Here is an 18105-nt window from a genome sequence, read left to right on the forward strand (position 1 = left end):
GACTCAAATAAGCCTTTTCGCCCTGGACCCTTGGTGAGGGACAGGAGCGCTTCGCCTTGGTCCCTTGGAGAGGGACAGGAGCGAAATTCGCTCTGGATCCTTAGTGAAGGACAGGAGCGAAAATTGACTTTTCGAACTCTCTATCAAGATAATTTTTATGGAATATAACATTTAAGTATAAGAATATATACTTTCAAGATGTTTGAGAGTGGTTTCAAACCTCCAGGAGTTATATTGCAAAATCTAGTTTTTTGAGGTTTTTCAGTTTCCAGACTTAGTCAAATTTCAGGATTAGGACATTCCAGACTTAGCCAAATTTCAGGATCAGGACTTTCAGACTTAGCCAAATTTCAGGATCAAGACTTTCAGACTTAGCCAAATTTCAGGATTAGGACTTCACTCCAGCAAGACCTGCTATCCTATTGATCTCCCCGACAGCACTCATAATGCAAAGGCTAACTAACAAAACCCTCAAAGACCAAAAAACAAACCCTAAAAAGCAAAAAAAAGCAAGGGTCCCCATTTGCAATGGGGCGATGTGTGAAAACGTCACAACAATTCCTCTTTTCAAATGAAGAGTCGGGGCTTATATAGTGCCCATAATACAATTCGATGGCTAAGATCAATTTGAGATCAATGGCCAAGATTCAATAATGAAAACCCTAATTAGGGTTTGTTACAACCATTACATAGCATTTAATGCTTGACCAATGATAAAATTACATTTTTAGGATACATGTCTTCTCCGGAAAATTCGCCCAATAGATAGCTGGGGTAGGTACATAGAAGTTTTGTGCCACCTCCCATGAGTTAGGTACATTGAATCTGGACATGCTGAGGTGGACCTATCCGACTGGAGGAGTGATGACTAGGATGCCACCTCGTCTAACACCTGGTTGATGCCAATTTGATGTTGCTGAGAAGCTAGCTTTAATTAACTCTTCTGAGACTATCTGCTTCTTCAACGAACCCTTGCCCTAACTTCTTTTGTCTTTGATGTGCAGGATGATGATGTACCTCGCCTTGGAATGTTGGATTGGAAGAGGTTAGTCATGATGATGCTTGACCGAAGAAGGCCGTCCTTATCCTTGCTTGATCTTCTTTGATGAGAACCTGTCGACTTGTAGATCCTCCGGACTTTGGAGTCGCCATCTTGATACCTACACAACATTTCAAAATTAGTAATATATCTTGAAGTCTAGAAATTAAACTTAAAAGGAAGATTTAAGATTTTAATTAGGAAACTTCATGATAAATCTTGAATTATCATTTCCTAATTAACCATGTAATACTTAGATTTTTCCAAAACAAATGTCCAAAAATCAAACCTTAAACAAGGGTGTCAAGATGATTTTGCCATACCTCCTCTTGAGTATTAAACTCTAAGAAATGATGTAAAAATAGATGAATTTCGCTAGGCAAAGTTTAAATCATAGCCTCCTCTTGGATGAATCATGCCTCCATTAAACTCCAACACTTAGCAAACTTTGCCTCCAATCTTCTGGATTTCGCTCCTCAAATTGCTCCTCAATTAGTAGAATTTCGCCTCCAACATGCTATATTTCGCTCCTCCAATTCGCACTTCAACTTTGCACTTGAAAAAGGATGAATGAATGATTAAAACTTGAACAAAGCATCTCCTATTATATAGAGCGCTCACCCCTTTGCTTCCTCTAGGCCGACTTGGCAAAAAAGGAGGTAAAAAATAAGTAAAATCTCAAAAAAGGGGGCCGACTTGGCTAATAAAAACAAAATAAGGCCTTGAGCGCTTTATTAAAAATTAATTTTAAATGCCTCCAAAATAAATTTCGATTTTTCTAAGGCTTAAAATCAATTTATTAAATGCCAAAATGCTTTAATTTAATGCTAATTTAATTTTAATTTTCCAAATGCCTCAAAATTAGCAATTCTGGCGATCAAATGCAATTTGGAGAATATTAATTTTCAAAACAAGGCTTGATTAAACTCCATGATGATTTCGCCCTGGACCCTCTCTGAGGGTCAGGAGCGATTTTCTAATTTTAGCCTTGAATACTTCACATCTTGACTTGAAAATCTCCTGGAGGGTAAATTGATATCCAGTTAATGTGTTGCACTTCAAATTTGACATTTTGCGTGAGGAAAAATAGGTGGAAATGTCAATTTCGCCCTGGACCCTCAGCAAGGGTCAGGAGCGATTTTTTGCAAATTGGGCTTAATTCTCCATCATTTTTCATTAAAACTTTGTTCGCCACTAAGCAATGATCTTGCTTTAACCATTCCATCCAAATTTGCTTCATTGTTGCAAGGTAAAATGAGGATTTCCAACATTTTCGCTCTGGACCCTCTCTGAGGGTCAGGAGCGATTTTTCATTTTGTGACCAAAATCATCAATTTTCAAAGGCAAAGCATCCTTCATCATGCACTTGGAGGTCTCTTTGCCCTAGCCTAACCTTGCCTTGGCACAATTTTGAAGAAAACATGCAGTTTTTGTGATTCTCGCCCTAGGCCTTCAAAGAGGGTCAGGAGCGACTTTTTGGTTTTAGGCATATTTCTTCATCTTTTGGACTCCAAATTGCCTCTAAGGCATAAAAAATCACATCCTCTTCCTATCCACACAAGATTTTGTCTCAATTCCACAAACAAAGGAGAGAATCATGAAAATTCGCTTTGGACCCTCAGCAAGGGTCAAGAGTGATTTTTGCAATTGCCTTCAAAATCCTAACTCTCAACAATCTCTTTTCACTTCAAGGCAATTTAAACATTATTTCAAACCCATGCCTAGCCTTGGCTTTTCTCAAACTTGGATGAAAAGATCCTATATTAGGTTTTTCGCCCTGGGCCCTCTCTGAGGGTCAGGAGCGATTTTTCATTTTTGGCCTGATTTCCTCTTTTGTTGATCATCCAAATTATTTCAACAGTTAAAACATGCTTTCCTTCATCCATTCCAATTATAAAAATCACTTTGACCTTGTAAGAAAAATGCACATTTGAAAATTTTGCTCTGGACCTTCTCTGAGGGTCAGGAGCGATTTTTGCTACCTGGACCAAAATGCTTCACTTTTCATCTCAAAATTTCTTTGCTAAGGAAGATGTCATCTTGTTTCATGCTATGAATAAGTTCTCATGTCCAAGAAAAGTCAAAAAAATGTGCATACAAAGAATTTCGCTCTGGACCCTCAGCAAGGGTCAGGAGCAATTTTACCTTTCCTGGGCAAGACTCCTTCATCTCATCATCCTTAATCAAGTCTGGATACTTTATCATGCTCATTTCATCCTCCACCATGCCTTTGACATCTCGAATCGACCAAATAAGGCTAGCAATGACCTCTATAAGATTTTTCGCCTTGGGCCCTCTCTGAGGGTCAGGAGCGATTTTTGTGTTTTCAACAAGGTCCTTCATCATTTCAAGTCAAAACTCCTTCAGGTGGGTGGAGAAAGTCATTCGTTTCCCCTTCATACTCAAAACTTGGTCTCTTTTCACTGCAAAATGAAGGAAATCAAAATTTCGCCCTGGGCCCTCTCTGAGGGTCAGGAGCGATTTTTCCTTTAGTCTCCAAAATTCATCCTTTTTTTATGTCTTCAACCTTCAAAAAGCATCAAGTCACATCCAATCATCCTTCCGGGAGACCCTGCACAAAACAAATTAGAAAAGTCAGTGACAAATATGACTTAAACAACATTTTTGCCCTGGACCTTCAGCAAGGGTCAGGAGCGATTTTACCCTTTTAGGCCAAACTGCTTCAAATTTAAGTCACAAACCACTTCACAAGGCAAAGTCAGGTCATGTTCAACGCCAGGAACAAGGTTTCAAATTCAAGCGAGTTGGCATATGATGTCTACAATGAATTTCGCTCTGGACCCTCAGCAAGGGTCAGGAGCGAAATTTCTAATCTCGGATAAAATCCATCATCTCAAAGTTTTCAAACATTTCCAATTTTCCCTTCAAAATGCCTCGCAAATCAAAATTTGGTCAAATAAGGCAAGGAATGAGTCCTAGGTTGATTTTCGCCTTGGACCCTCAGCAAGGGTCAGGAGCGAGATTCGCATTGGACCTCCTAAGAGGGTCAAGAGCGAAATTTGACTTTTTGCACTCTCTGTCAGGATAATTTTATGGAATATAACATTTAAGTATAAGTTCTTATACTTTAAGTTATATTCCATATATACTTTCAGGATGTTTGAGAGTGGTTTCAGACCTCCAAGAGTTATATTGCAAAATCTAGTTTTTGGAGGTTTTTCAGTTTTCAGACTTAGTCAAATTTCAGGATCAGGACATTCCAAACTTAGCCAAATTTCAGGATCAGAACTTTCCAGACTTAGCCAAATTTCAGGATCAGGACATCACTCCAGCAGGACATGCTATCCAGGTGATCCCCTTGGCGACACTCAAAATGCAAAGGCTAACAGACAAAACCCTAAAAGACCTAAAAACAAACCCCAGAAAAGCAAAAAGCAGGGGTCCCCATTTGCAATGGGGTGATGTGTGAAATGGTCACAACACAACCCCCACCCAATTCCACAAGATGGCAAGTGTCATTAGGGGGATGAGACATTGATGGGGAAAGCAGATGCAATCTGCCAAGCAAGAGAGCTATGGTAGACATCCACTCTTGGGCTTGGTGTAGAAATGACTTTGGGCGGACCCATCATGTCCCTTCTCCCAAACCCTAATATGCTTGCATTATTGATAATCTATGAATATGGTGTAATTGCCTAATCCTAATGATTAAACACATATATGTGTATATTTGCTTATGTTGTTCATGTTGTGATTGCAGGATTCAAATCCAGGATTGCATCAATAAAGAGATATTTATTTGGTAATATGTAAACCTAACCCTAAATTGTTACAATTGTGATTTTAGGGCAAATTGGGAAGGGGAAATTACATTATTCTTTAGAGTTGTTATTATGTTGAAAGCCTAGTGGAATTTGTATAGACCAAATAATTTGCAACACTTCAATTAGTAGATGTAAGATGCTACACCTTTTCTGGCACCAATTTTTTCACTCGTACTCCTTGAGTAATTTTGTCAAACAGTTTGCATGCAACTATGAAGGTTTATGTGTTTCCAATTTTGTATTGGTTTCATTCAACATTCATAATAGATGGCATTCATATAATGCATTGACAAGAAGTATAATAGTAGATAATATTTATTCCCTCAAACTCAATATAAGCCTTGCACAGGTTTTATAGAGACAAGATGCATATTGCTGATCTTAATCTGATATAAATGATTTTGCATAGGACTCAAATACAAATGATATGAAGTCCATTACATGCTGCAAGAAAGCTCAGAAATGAACAGCAAATAAAAGATAAAGTATCCCACAAATTAAGTGTTTGACAGCATACCCAATCTCCAATGCATGAACAGCAGCAATGAGGTCTGAGTTGGAGCAGTCCAACAAACACAACAGCTACTAATTATGCATGCAAAAAATCTGAAAATGCTATTCTCCAGCACTTAGGAACTAATGGTATCATCGATTCTCCTTACCAAAGCTTAACTCAACTCCACATTCCTTGCCCTTAGTCTCTGCTGTCACAGAGTTCGTACAGCTAGCACCAAACAAGCCTCCTATTTCTCATGCCTTGGGCACACAATCACTTACACTCAACTACAAGAAACCCTCCAAAACACGCCTCCAAACACTCTGAATCTCACACCAAAGAACTCCAATATTATTTTTCTTTCAAAACTAATATATAGTACCAACTATCACTGAATATATACACCTAATTTTAGGAATTCACACGCGGAATATATATGCCTATTCTAGAAACTTTGACCACTAAATAAAGAATTGAAATCAGCACCCAGATTAAGGAGATTCAACCCCAAAAATAAGTCTGATTTTTAGCTAATTTGTACGCACCCAGCTGTACAAGAACAGTAGCAGAGTGACCAACAAAAAAACTATCTATGGTCACATATACAAATCCAGAGGGGAGTAGGGTTATACACATCAAAATTATGTAAGATAAATGGAGAAATAATTTACTTATTAAATGCTTGAATAAGGGGGGGGGTCTCGTACACCAATTAGAAGTCTCACCTGGCAGTGAGTTAAAAAATTACCTTTAAATTTTTCTTTATTAAAATTCCCATTATGATGAGATTTTGAAAAGTGTTTAGAAGATCCAATATTTAGGTACTCTATAATTGTTATTCTATTGTTTCCATGGGTAATAATGCTACAATTTAAAATCTTCTATATATTCTGAAATTCATTGGAAGGGAAGGTACCATGAAGACTCCCAGCTACAAGTTTGGGGAATGGTCAGAAATTTTAGAGGATAGACGGGAATCAGAGGGATGATGTGCATTGCATTCAAGCAATGATCAGACGGCAAGCTTCCTAACTGGATATCTACATCATTACGTTTTCTAACATTTGATGACCTCTCCCACACCCTGTGTGAGCTTATGAAAGATGAAAAAATGGGAAAAGTTCTCATATTTCAATGGAAAACAAAAAATCTTTGAGGTTTTCGGTGATTGCTTCTTTTCCTTGACTGATGGATCCCAAATTTCACCTATTCACAGAGAACCGTAAAATGTCTTTTTGTGGTACATACTCAAGCCTATATCTGGGAAATGCCTTCATCCTACAATTGAAACAATGAGAAGCATCTTTGTGTCCTTGATATTTTGGAAGCTGAGATGAGTAGGGTAAACTCAGACATTTCGTCCATGTTTGTGTCCAAATTGCTCGATTTCTGAATTTGTGAAGGATAAGGGGGATGGGGTAAAAGGCTGGCAATCCATTATGTAAGAAAGGAATTTCTAGGTGGCTTGTATTCTTCCCTAAATCACCATGGCTCACCATGTTCAGTCTTTGCTACTGGTGGGATTTGAAATCAAGGGATTGGTCTCCATGGCCACGTTCCAGGAGCTAGAAGCTCATTTCTTCCTTCTTTTGGGAGGAATGCAAAAAATGCAGAAACGCCTTGCTGAAGGTAGGAATTATTTTGTGCCAAGAGAGGACTTGCCAAAGCTGAGAAGCCCTTTTAAGTTTTGTCCTCAATCTCCTTTTGTGGCAAATGCCAAAGTAGAGCAAGCAAGGAAGCCAGCAAATTACTTGATTCAAATGGCCGGTTTGAACACATAGGCTAGAGAGGCATCTAGCTCAAGCATCCATGATATGGAAGATGACTAGATCAGCGTTGAAGAGCAAGGTTTAAAAATCATACCATCATCATTGTATTAGGGTAATTTTTGTTCACTGGTATTATGTATGGTAACAATTAGAAGATGAAATCTATTATTGTTTTGCTCTCTCAGAGGGATAAGACTATTCAAACTCCATGTTCAGATAGTTTTGATATAGATATGATGGATGAGGGCCAAAAATCCCTCATTTTGCACATAAAAAATCTTTAGTAAAATTTTAAACAAGCAAAAGGCATCACCTTGTGGTGTAGTCATCAAGTGGTTGTACTATTAATGGTGCAACCAAGGTTCAAATTCCTGCTTGGCCCAAATATGTTAATGCCAGTTTGGCCCACCTTGTTCATAATGGAATAAATACATAAATCGATACCATGAAAATAAGATTTAACAAAATTTTGAGTACACAAATAAACTAATACTATATCTAATTGAAAAAACTAAAAAAAAACAAACATATATATTGATATTATACAAAAAGATTTTATAAACATTCAAATAAACAAATAAATTCATATTACACTAAAAAATTAATATAAATTAAATAAACAAATAAATTGATATAAAAAATATATATATCATTAACTTAATCCTTAAATGATTATGAATTAAAAATATAAAAAGTTAAACATCAAAAAATTATATTCAAAGCCTTCATTGTATAACAAAAAAAGCTTATATACATAACATAAACAAACTGTTCCCACATCAAATAAATTTAACTAAAATTTATATTAAAAAAAACAAATAAATTTCTACCCTGCTCAATAAAATTTAAATAAATTAATACCATACAGAATAAGATTTAACTGAGTTAAGTAAACAAATAAATTAATATTAGAAAGAACAGGATTTAGATATAATTTAAATAAACAGAAAAATTAATACTATGCAGAAAAAAATTTGGTTAAAATTTCAATTCACAAATAAATTGATACAATAAAATTTAAATTAACAAATAACTTGATACAATAAAATTTAAATTAACAAATAACTTGATACAATAAAATTTAAATTAAAAAATAAATGGATACGATAAATTTTATTTAAAACATAAATAAATAGACATGAGAAAAAAAATTGATATGAATAGATATTTATATAGATCAACTTAAAATGACTTCAAAACACAGCCAAATCGTTAAAATATTAAAAATTCTCATTTCAAAGGTCCCTGGAAGCCTTCAATGGTTTATCACAAACGAACAATTACCATACCGAAGAAGATTTAGCTAAAAATAAATAAACTAATAAGATTCTGCCAAACCTACAAAAACTTAGAAAAGGAAATTGCAGAAACAAATAAACGGATACCTACCGACTGAGATTTAACGAGGCGAAGCCAGCGCTTGCAGACGAGAGCCAAGCGAGAAAGCAAATCTCGCGTTGAAATGTGCGAGAAAATTGCAAGCAACACATCATCAGGCAGGATTTCTGCGCTGTCCATGACTTCCCCTGCATTTTTCCTTCTCCTCTTCCCCATTGTTATTTTCTCCTTTCAGGTTCCCAATCTATAAAGTTTCGAGAGGGAAACACAAAAGCAAAGGCGCTTCTTAGCTATTGAGTGCGATCTGCCAGTTTTAATTTGAATTTTGTTTGTATACAGTTTAGGGAGAAAAACACTAAAACAGATGCTGTTCTACGCTACTGTGTGAACTGCCATTTTTATTATTTTGAATTTTGTTTGTATAAAGTCGAGGAAGAGAAATACGGAAATAAAAGCGGTTCTGAGCTTTTTTCTTTTTCTTCTTTTTCTTTTTTTTATTGGGAGGTCTAGACGTGCGATAGTTTTTAGTTTCAATTTTTTTTCTTTGGGAAGTCTAGACCTGTCATAGATCTCCGACAGCTTAGCAAAGGCATGAAGCCTTGAGTTGTCAGTCTAGCGAGGGCCTTCACAAAGTATTTTTTGCCACTAGATACAGGAGCATGAGTCAATAGGCTGAACCTCTTTAGCTAAGAGCCAAGGACTGAGGGGTATCCATTCCGCCAAATGATCTCATGTCATCCCTTATGATATATAGAGCTTTTTAAAAGAGTCTATGGACAGCCTTCTCTCATTTGGATCTTCTGCATTTTTTTTTTAATCAAGGAAATGATGTGTATATTTATTTTTTTAATGTTTTGAATGAATGAATGTTTTAATAACGTTCACGAGGTTAAAGAGTTAGCAAAGGAGGCATGCAAAGTCCGAATAAATCTAAATGAAATATTGTGACTGTTAAATCTCCTTCTCCTTTATATCTTGGATCTTTTGTTGTGTATCTTGATTAGGAATCCTACAACTCTTGTTATCTGTTCTTCGTCAAATTGGTTACTCAAGGTGTTTACATTTAGTGTCTCAACATAGTTGATCTGCATGTCATTGTAGGTTGGACACTCCTTGATGTAATGCCATTCAGTCTCCACCACCCCTTGAGTGCAATATCTAAATCTTCTATCTTCCCATTCCTCTTTAAGTATCATCCATCTCCCTGTTTTTTATGAAGTTATGAAAAATTAGTTGTCGCTATATAGGGAGGTTTGTCTTTGTTTTTTTACTTCGTTATCGCAAAAATATACACACTTTCTCTGTATTTTTTAGGTCTTTTTCACTTCCTCATTTTATATCGAAGTTGATGAGAATCGGTTCTTAATTGAGTAATAAGAATTTTGGCTATCCATGAAATATTAGAACTTGCTATGCAATCTTTTTGTTGATGATGGCACTTGAGATTGAACTCTTCAAGATAATACTTCTTTTTTCTCCCAAATACTTTACCCCATATATGCTTGTAGAGTTTATATAAAACAAAAGCTTTTAAGTCATTTTTATTCGTGGCAAAGCATTCAAGTATAGTTTCCATTATAGTTGAATTGAGGGAAGCCATCTCCTATACCAACAATATACCTTCATTTTTCTTGTCTTTATTTGACATTAATGAAAATTTTAAGCAAAAAATTATCTTTTTTGTGAAATATTGGAAAGGCTTACTCAATTTGTTGGGGTTGGAAAAGTTTGGTGGAAATTTGAATTTATCAATTAACCAAAAGGTTTTATAGTTTTATCTTTACTCTGTGTGTGTGTGTGTGTGTGTGTGTGTGTGTGTGTGTGTGTGTGTGTGTGTGTGTGTGTGTGTGTGTGTGTCAGTCACAATTTCATATTAAAAAGAAGTGACTTTAAATATATCATAATTTATCAATATAAATAATTATTTGTAGAGATAGCAAAAATAGAGTAAGTCCTAAGCACGTGTATTTTTTTTATTAAATAGTGTATCTTTACATTACTAATTATGTCAAAGAATGGATTGTGCATTAATTTTATATGTCATATGTATATACATTTGCAATATCATATGTATAATATAAACTTTTTTTCTTCGTAAATCTAAGTTGGGCATCCAAGTGCCACAAAAAAAACATCAGATGCAAGATTCTAGTAACAAATAGTTTGTGAAATCCAATCATTTTATGAATGCTTGTCCCTCAAACTTTGACAATAATAAACAATTTTAGTCTAAAGATTAATTATCTCAAAGAGAAAGATCTTATAATCATCAAATGTGTATTATTACATGGAGTTTTATTCTTTTTTTACCATTGTCCAATTATGCTCTAGAAAGAAGAATTTGAGTCCTCCAATCAAGTGTCAAGATGTGCATCATCAATATGAGAGGCTCTCTTTTCTACATTCCTAATGAGCACACATGCTTATACTAAGAGTGTGGTGAATTAGTATGAGATTAAAAAATCACTTATTTTAAAAAGCATCAACCATGAAAAATTAGCAATCATATGGGATCTACCAATATGAGACACAAGATTTATGTAGAAACTCTTTCAAGAGAAAACCATAGAGAAAAGACTGCTTGGATATACCATCCAAATCTAACCAATAACAAAATCTCTTTACAAATATTTGTATGCATCAACCCACTAGAAATAGAATCCCTAAGTTACTAAGCTCCAAGTTAGCAAGAGAAACCAATCTCTTATAAAAAGGAGTCACCAACCTCCAAATGAACAAAACTTCCATCTTATTAATTATTGCTTCTTCAAAGCATGATAATCATGTGAATCTCATTCATAAAATTTCCTTATAAGTTTGCTTGTAAATTAGTGTATAACTCTCTTTGAAAGTCTACTATGAATCTCCTTGAAAGTTTGCTATAAATCTGAAAAATATTTCTTTAATTGCTTGCTTTACACTTTCCCCATTCATCTTCTTTTATGCCTTCCATATGCATCTTCAACCAAGAGGGGTGACTCCTCCAAGAGGGGGATCCTTCCAAGATGGGTCAACCCAAATAAAAACAATAAATTTAATTTAAAATTTCATCCAAGAGGGCAATCCTTCATGAATGGTCAGCATACAACAAAGGTGGATAAATTCACCAATATGGGTACCATAAACTAGATTTTATAATATTTATTTTAAAAATAAATTTAAGTGTTGCATAGGTTAGCCATTCCATCAAACTCAAAAATTTACATATAAAACTCAATGAATTATTTTTTTCATTTATCCTCCTTATAATTCATTTTCAACATTGATTTACAATGTAAATCGATGTATAACTCTCTTTGAAAGTCTATTATGAATCTCCTTGAAAGTTTGCTATAAATCTAAAAATTATTTCTTTAATTGCTTTCTTTTCACTTTCCTCATTCATCTTCTTTTATGCCTTCCATATGCATCTTCAACCAAGAGGGGTGACTCCTCCAAGAGGGGAATCCTTCCAATATGGATCAACCCAAATAAAAACAATAAATTTAATTTAAATTTTCACCCAAGAGGGCAATCCTCCATGAATGGTTGGCATATAACAAAGATGGATAAATTCACCAATGTGGGTACCATAAACTAGATTTTATAATATTATTTTACAAGAAATGTGGGCACCAAAGTACCTAGGTCAGTCATTCCATCAAACTCAAAAATTTATATATAAAACTCAATGAATATTTTTTTCATTTTATCCTCAAAATGTATTTTCAACATTGATTAACATTTGATAGTGGTAATATGGTAGCAATACTTTTTCTCTTCACTCGTTTGACATCAATGACAACAATATTCCCAACAATCACTCTTTGTCATTAATGACAACGTGCAAAGAAATAATTTGTGAATGCAACATGAACATAATTCTCCCCTCAACTATAGTACTCCCCCTTTTAGCAACTCTCTTCTTTTGACATCAATGAAAAAGAATGCATAGAGATGAAAGATAATGCAATGACTAGCTCCCCCTAAATTCGTTTTTCTCTTTAGAAATTTGTGACTCAATGATATTCATATCGCTCCCATATCTATCTAAGATGCTCAAAAATATGTATAGGAAGGGGCTTTATGAAAATATTTTCAATTTGTTCTTGTGTGGCAATATACTCCAAATTGGCATGATATTCTATTACTTGTTCTCTTAAGAAATGATACTTAATAAGAATATATTTTATCTTAGAGTGCATAAATGTGTTCTTTGAAATATTAATTGCACTTGTGTTGTCACAAAGTATTTAAATTGGATGATCATATTCTAGTTGAACATGACCTTTAATGTTTGTTTCATCCAAAGAACTTGTGTGCAACTTCATACTACTACTATGTATTCGACCTTTGTTGTGGATAAAAAAAATTGAAGGTTGTTTCTTGTTGTAACATCTACTGATGGTCACTTGATAAAATATGGTAATTAGTGATTAAAGTAAACATAATCCAAAGTCAAGAAGACAAATAATAGACTAATAGTAAAAAAAAATACTTTTAATTTAAACATGCTTTAAATCATACCATAATCATTACTATTTGTACAAGCCCATTTAGCACACTTGGTATAAATTAAAAAATACAAATATTTATGCTATAGGTTCATACACCACATCATGAACCACACTCAAAATTACAAGAGAAGAATAAGTATTCTACAAAAGGCATCTACTATTTATCATTAGGTAATTGCATTAACACTTACATTACAAACCTTCAAATGTTTCCTCTATAACCTACAGTAGAGGAGAGAGAGCATCATCAAGGTGATATCCACCCTGCCATGAAGAATTAGCTTCCTTGTGCTACCTCACTAGAGAAGCCCGACACATCACAAAGAATCTAGCAATATGTGGCCAACATGCATGATGGAATCTAATTTGCTATGTGAATCACTAACAATCTAGCATACCTTTATTCTAAATGCAATGTGTATCTAATTCACTCAACCATCAATAACATATTATGGGAGGGGTGTAGTAACCCACCATAATTAACTTAACAAAATTGACCATTCTTTTTTTTTTTTGGTTTAATTTATTAATTGTGTTTGATTCAATTGCATACTCTGGGCATCCATCCATTTGGATTAGGCATTCATCCATCCGGGATGAGCATCCAACCATACGGGTTAGGCATTTGTCCATACGGGACATAAGAATTCATCTATCCAATACGGGATAGGCATCTACCCATACAGGGTAGGCATCTATCCAATCGGGATAGGAGGTGCTCTGGCCAGAGACTTAGACTCATCGGGACCATTCGGGTCCTAAGCCACTCACTAAGTACTACACTCTTTTAAAAGAAGTGCACCGAGGTCGTCGTCCTTAGGAGTAATTGAATAACATAACACAAGCTTGAATTCCACCTCGGAATTTGGCTTAAAGCCTCGGGAAGTCAAGCGAATCCATACGGGATTCCTTCTGAGTATGCAATGAATTACTTTTTTATTCAATTTTAATTATCTTATCTTCAAAATAGGATTCTTACTCAATCTTTCTTTTACCAAGCCTAGCCCCCACCCATGAACGCCTGAGTACAAGGGACAACTCCATCCCAAGACTGCCTACATACCCGCTTTGGCACGGGATCAAGGCATAAAGTATGTAGTTCTATTTTCTACTCTATGGTTTGATGTCCTTGTGCTCCCTCGGCACCTTCGGTCGTACTGTTGTCTCCCTCTGGTTGGTTGTCTCCCTCCGGTTGTCCTTTGAAATGGACAAATTCTTTAGCAAGTCTCTGGTAGCGTCGATCAGGTTTAGACTTCGCCTTGTTTGTTCCACCAACTCTTCGCGGCTTCTTACCCTACGGTGGTATTCTGGCGAACTATAGAGTTCTCCTTCGGCACCCTCCGTGACTCCTTCTGGCATCCCTACAACAGTGTAGACAATGTAGTTCTCTCCGTCTATCTCTGCCTCTGCAACCTCCGTGACACCTCCTGGGTTCCCTTTGGGCAACCCCTCGGCTGGTCGTCCCTCGACAAGCTGCCTTAGTCTATGCCTTCGTTCTATCTGTTGTCTGAGATTCAACGCGGTTTGTGCCACTTCCCATTCGTCACTCTGTATCTTTTTATTTTTGTCCTTATTTAGTCTATTGGGCATAAGTCACTTCCATACACAGCAAACACACACCATGTACACAAAAAAGCTTTTATTATTTTTATTTTTATTTTGCCTTTTGGCCACAATTTATATCAGCTGTGTGTCGGGATTATTACAAGGTTCAATTTCCTCCTGGTCTGGCGCCATCTCGTTCTGTTTCCCATCGACTGTTCTCTTCGTAGCGTTGCAAGATTTGTTGTCGTCGCTCTTCCTGGGCAATCTCCCCCTGGCAGGCCTGTTGTGCCAGCGATGCCTGTGCAAGCAACCAGGGGAGGTGGTTCATCAACCAGTTTACTGCCGGGCTAACCTCCAGCCCTGTCCACACAACACTTGGTGGGATTTCTGCCTCCGCCGCTTCTTGTCAAACGTATGTTTGAATGGCTACCTGGAGCAAAATTGAAAATTCTCGCGTTGCCATGTCTTCTCCTGTATAAAGTTCTGTCCACGCGTCATCGGCCTCCGGGTTTACTTCACCAATGGGTAGGCCCATTGTGTCTGTGCGCCATCTGTGTCTTCCGTTCCCGAGTTCGTCTAGGCAGCGGCGCCAAATGTTTGCCCTCTCGGGTAAACGGTTAAATGCAGAATGTAAATGCACAAAACATAATGGAAATATATTAAATAACCAACCTCTATATTAATTCAACAGTCCATGTACAATAAGTGCTTATAACATTACATCTGACCTTGCATCCTGGGGCACTCTCTAGCAAAATGGTTTCCCCCACACATGAAGCATCCACCTGGAAGACCCCTACTACCTTGATTTCTAGGGGAATCATTCCTTGTTTCATTGGGTCTGGGTGGATAAGTTATCCTGTTCTGTTGGTCATTCCTGTTATAGTTGCCCCTGTTATTATTGCCCCTGTTATTATTATTATTATTTCCATTCCTCTGATATTGATTAGGAGGTGGTCTTCTTTCAGAAGAATTATTCCTCTGACCCTTGTTGAAATTAGTGTTTCCATTGAATTCTTGCTTCCTTTTAAATGAGTGGTTCCCATTATAGTTCTGCCCTGCTAGTGTTTGAATCTTCCTCTCTTGCCTTAGGGACTTTTCAAGTACTTCATTCATGTTTTTGGGTCCATGCATGTCAACTTCTGCCCCTATGTTGGTATTTAACCCCAAAATGAACTTCCTTGCTTGGGCTTCTTCATCAATCTGGTACATAGGTACATACTTAAGCAATTTGGCGAACTTATCCCAATATTGTTGAATGGATAGGGGCCCTTGACGTAGATTATGGAATTCTGTCACCTTCTCATCAAAGAACAATTGAGGGAGCCACCTATCTCGGAAGTGGTGAACAAATTGATCCCATGTGATCGTATCCCTGCTATACCCATTATGTTCCTTGGTGTTGGTCCACCAACTGGCTGCCTCCCCTGTGAGTTGATAGGAACCCCATAAGGCCTTGGTTGTTTCGCTAAAATCTCTTAGCTCAAAATACTTTTCCATTTCATTTAGCCAATTCTCAGCCCCTTCACCAATTTGCCTCCCATCGAACTTAGGAGGGGTGATTTTCTTTAAGTCCTTGGAGAGTTCCAATATGTTATTTTCCTTTCTATTACCCACCATATTCCCTTGATTGCTACCAGGGTTTCCATTTTCAGTACCACTTCTATTTTCAAAGTCATTCTGCCTTTCCCTAAGGTCCTGCATTGATTGTTCTAAGAAGTTGATTTTATCTGTTTGTTCGGTTAGAAGGTCAATTATAGCTTGGACCCCATCTTCTTTATTTCCTAGGTTGTGTCGTTCCTCTTCATGGTCTTCCTCATGGTTTTCTTCATGGTTTTCTTCATGGTTTTCCTTATGGTTTTCTTCCCTTTGACTCCTAGTACGTCTTCCATTACCCCTTCCTCTTCCTCTTCCTCTTCCTCTTCCTCTTGCCATTCTAGGTTTTTACCTGAAAGTTAAATTATGTAGTTAGTTCTTGATTTAGGATTTTTTTTTTTGTTTAAATTTAATTTCTACCATTGCAAAACATTCCCTTAGCTGAATAAATTGAAGTGAGCACAAGGCCTAGATTTGAACCTTTGCTCTGATACCACATGTAGTAACCCACCATAATTAACTTAACATAATTGACCATTCTTTTTTTTTTTGGTTTAATTTATTCATTGTGTTTGATTCAATTGCATACTCTGGGCATCCATCCATTTGGATTAGGCATTCATCCATCTGAGATGAGCATCCAACCATATGGTTTAGGCATTTGTCCATATGGGACATAAGAATTCATCTATCCAATACGGGATAGGCATCTACCCATAGGGGGTAGGCATCTATCCAATCGGGCTAGGAGGTGCTCTGGCCAGAGACTTAGACTCATTGGGACCATTCGGGTCTTGAGCCACTCGCTAAGTACTACACTCTTTTAACAGAAGTGCACCGAGGTCGTCCTCCTTAGGAGTAATTGAATAACATAACACAAGCTTGAATTCCACCTCGGAATTTGGCTTAAAGCCTCGGGAAGTCAAGCGAATCCATACGGGATTCCTTCCGAGTATGCAATGAATTACTTTTTTATTCAATTTTAATTATCTTATCTTCAAAATAGGATTGTTACTCAATCTTTCTTTTACCAAGCCTAGCCCCCACCCACGGACACCTGAGTATGAGGGACAACTCTGTCCCAAGACTGCCTACATACCCGCTTCGGCATAGGATCAAGGTGTAAAGTATGTAGTTCTATTTTCTACTCTATGGTTTGATGTAAACTGATTAGTGGGTACGCAACCCTTTCTAGGGTCAATGTCCCAGAGAGTTTCTCTGCAGTTGCTACCCATGATGGTAGCGCTTAAGCAAAGGCTCAAGATGGCCTATTTCTTGTGGCCTAAAACAACTAGATCCTAATTCTTATCATGAGCGTCACCCTTGACCGATCGACAATAACTCCTTGAGATTAAATCAGTTTTATAAAAGCATTTCACTCATCATCCCTATAGGGGGTTTACTATGGTTTATCTCAATGGATGTAAAATCATTTAAAAATTATCTTATTAGATTATCGATCCAAGAGGGATTTCCCGCCCCTTGGATTTTAACTTCCAAGTGTCCCTTATTACTCCCCAACGATTTATAGGGACGATGCCACAGACGTCGTTGATGCAGCTTTATTAGGCATTAAGTGCACTAGTTCAACACGACGACATTACCTGTAAGCGTGACCTAGAGGCACTGTATATACCGAACGCTGCTAGGTTTTGGTTTTCCAACTTCCTTTATTTAATTTTTTTTCCTAACTTAAAACATCATGCTTGGAAAATAATTATGAATTGAACGCAAATATTTAGATATTGCAAAGCTCAATTAATTGAAATGACTACTTGATGAATGACATGGAATAGAAACCATAACTAACATTATTTATTATTTGAATTTGAAGTGTAACTTTGCATAATAATAACAATTAGGAAACTAGCATAACAATAATCAAGCGTGAAACTTGCAAGGAGATGGAAACGCCAATAAATGTAATCAATGTGAAGCAATTTGTATGAGGCGGAGGCAGTGTAAGTTACATGCGAGAATATCACTTAAAAAGCCACTAATCCCAAATAAAATTTAGCTTCAAATCATTTAATGGGGATTA

General features: G+C 36.5%; 1 protein-coding gene across 3 annotated transcripts in view; it reads right to left on the reverse strand.

The window, feature by feature from the left end:
• The window catches only part of LOC131038433 (EIN3-binding F-box protein 1), a 212784-nt gene extending 203640 nt beyond the window's left edge, over nt 1-9144 (reverse strand). For 2 of the 3 annotated variants that reach the window (XR_009104473.2, XM_057970872.2), the window contains exon 1: nt 8479-9140. Coding sequence is in view for 2 of the 3 variants with exons in the window: in XM_057970872.2 (XP_057826855.2) it covers nt 8479-8643 (165 nt within the window). In the remaining variant the exon portion in view is untranslated. Of the gene's footprint in view, nt 1-8478 lie in introns of all 3 variants that reach the window. The other variant, XM_057970873.2, reaches the window with a different exon arrangement.
• Nucleotides 9145-18105: the final 8961 nt, after the last annotated feature.

The sequence above is a fragment of the Cryptomeria japonica genome, chromosome 8 (genome assembly GCF_030272615.1).
Source record: "Cryptomeria japonica chromosome 8, Sugi_1.0, whole genome shotgun sequence".
Classification (NCBI taxonomy): Eukaryota; Viridiplantae; Streptophyta; class Pinopsida; order Cupressales; family Cupressaceae; genus Cryptomeria; species Cryptomeria japonica.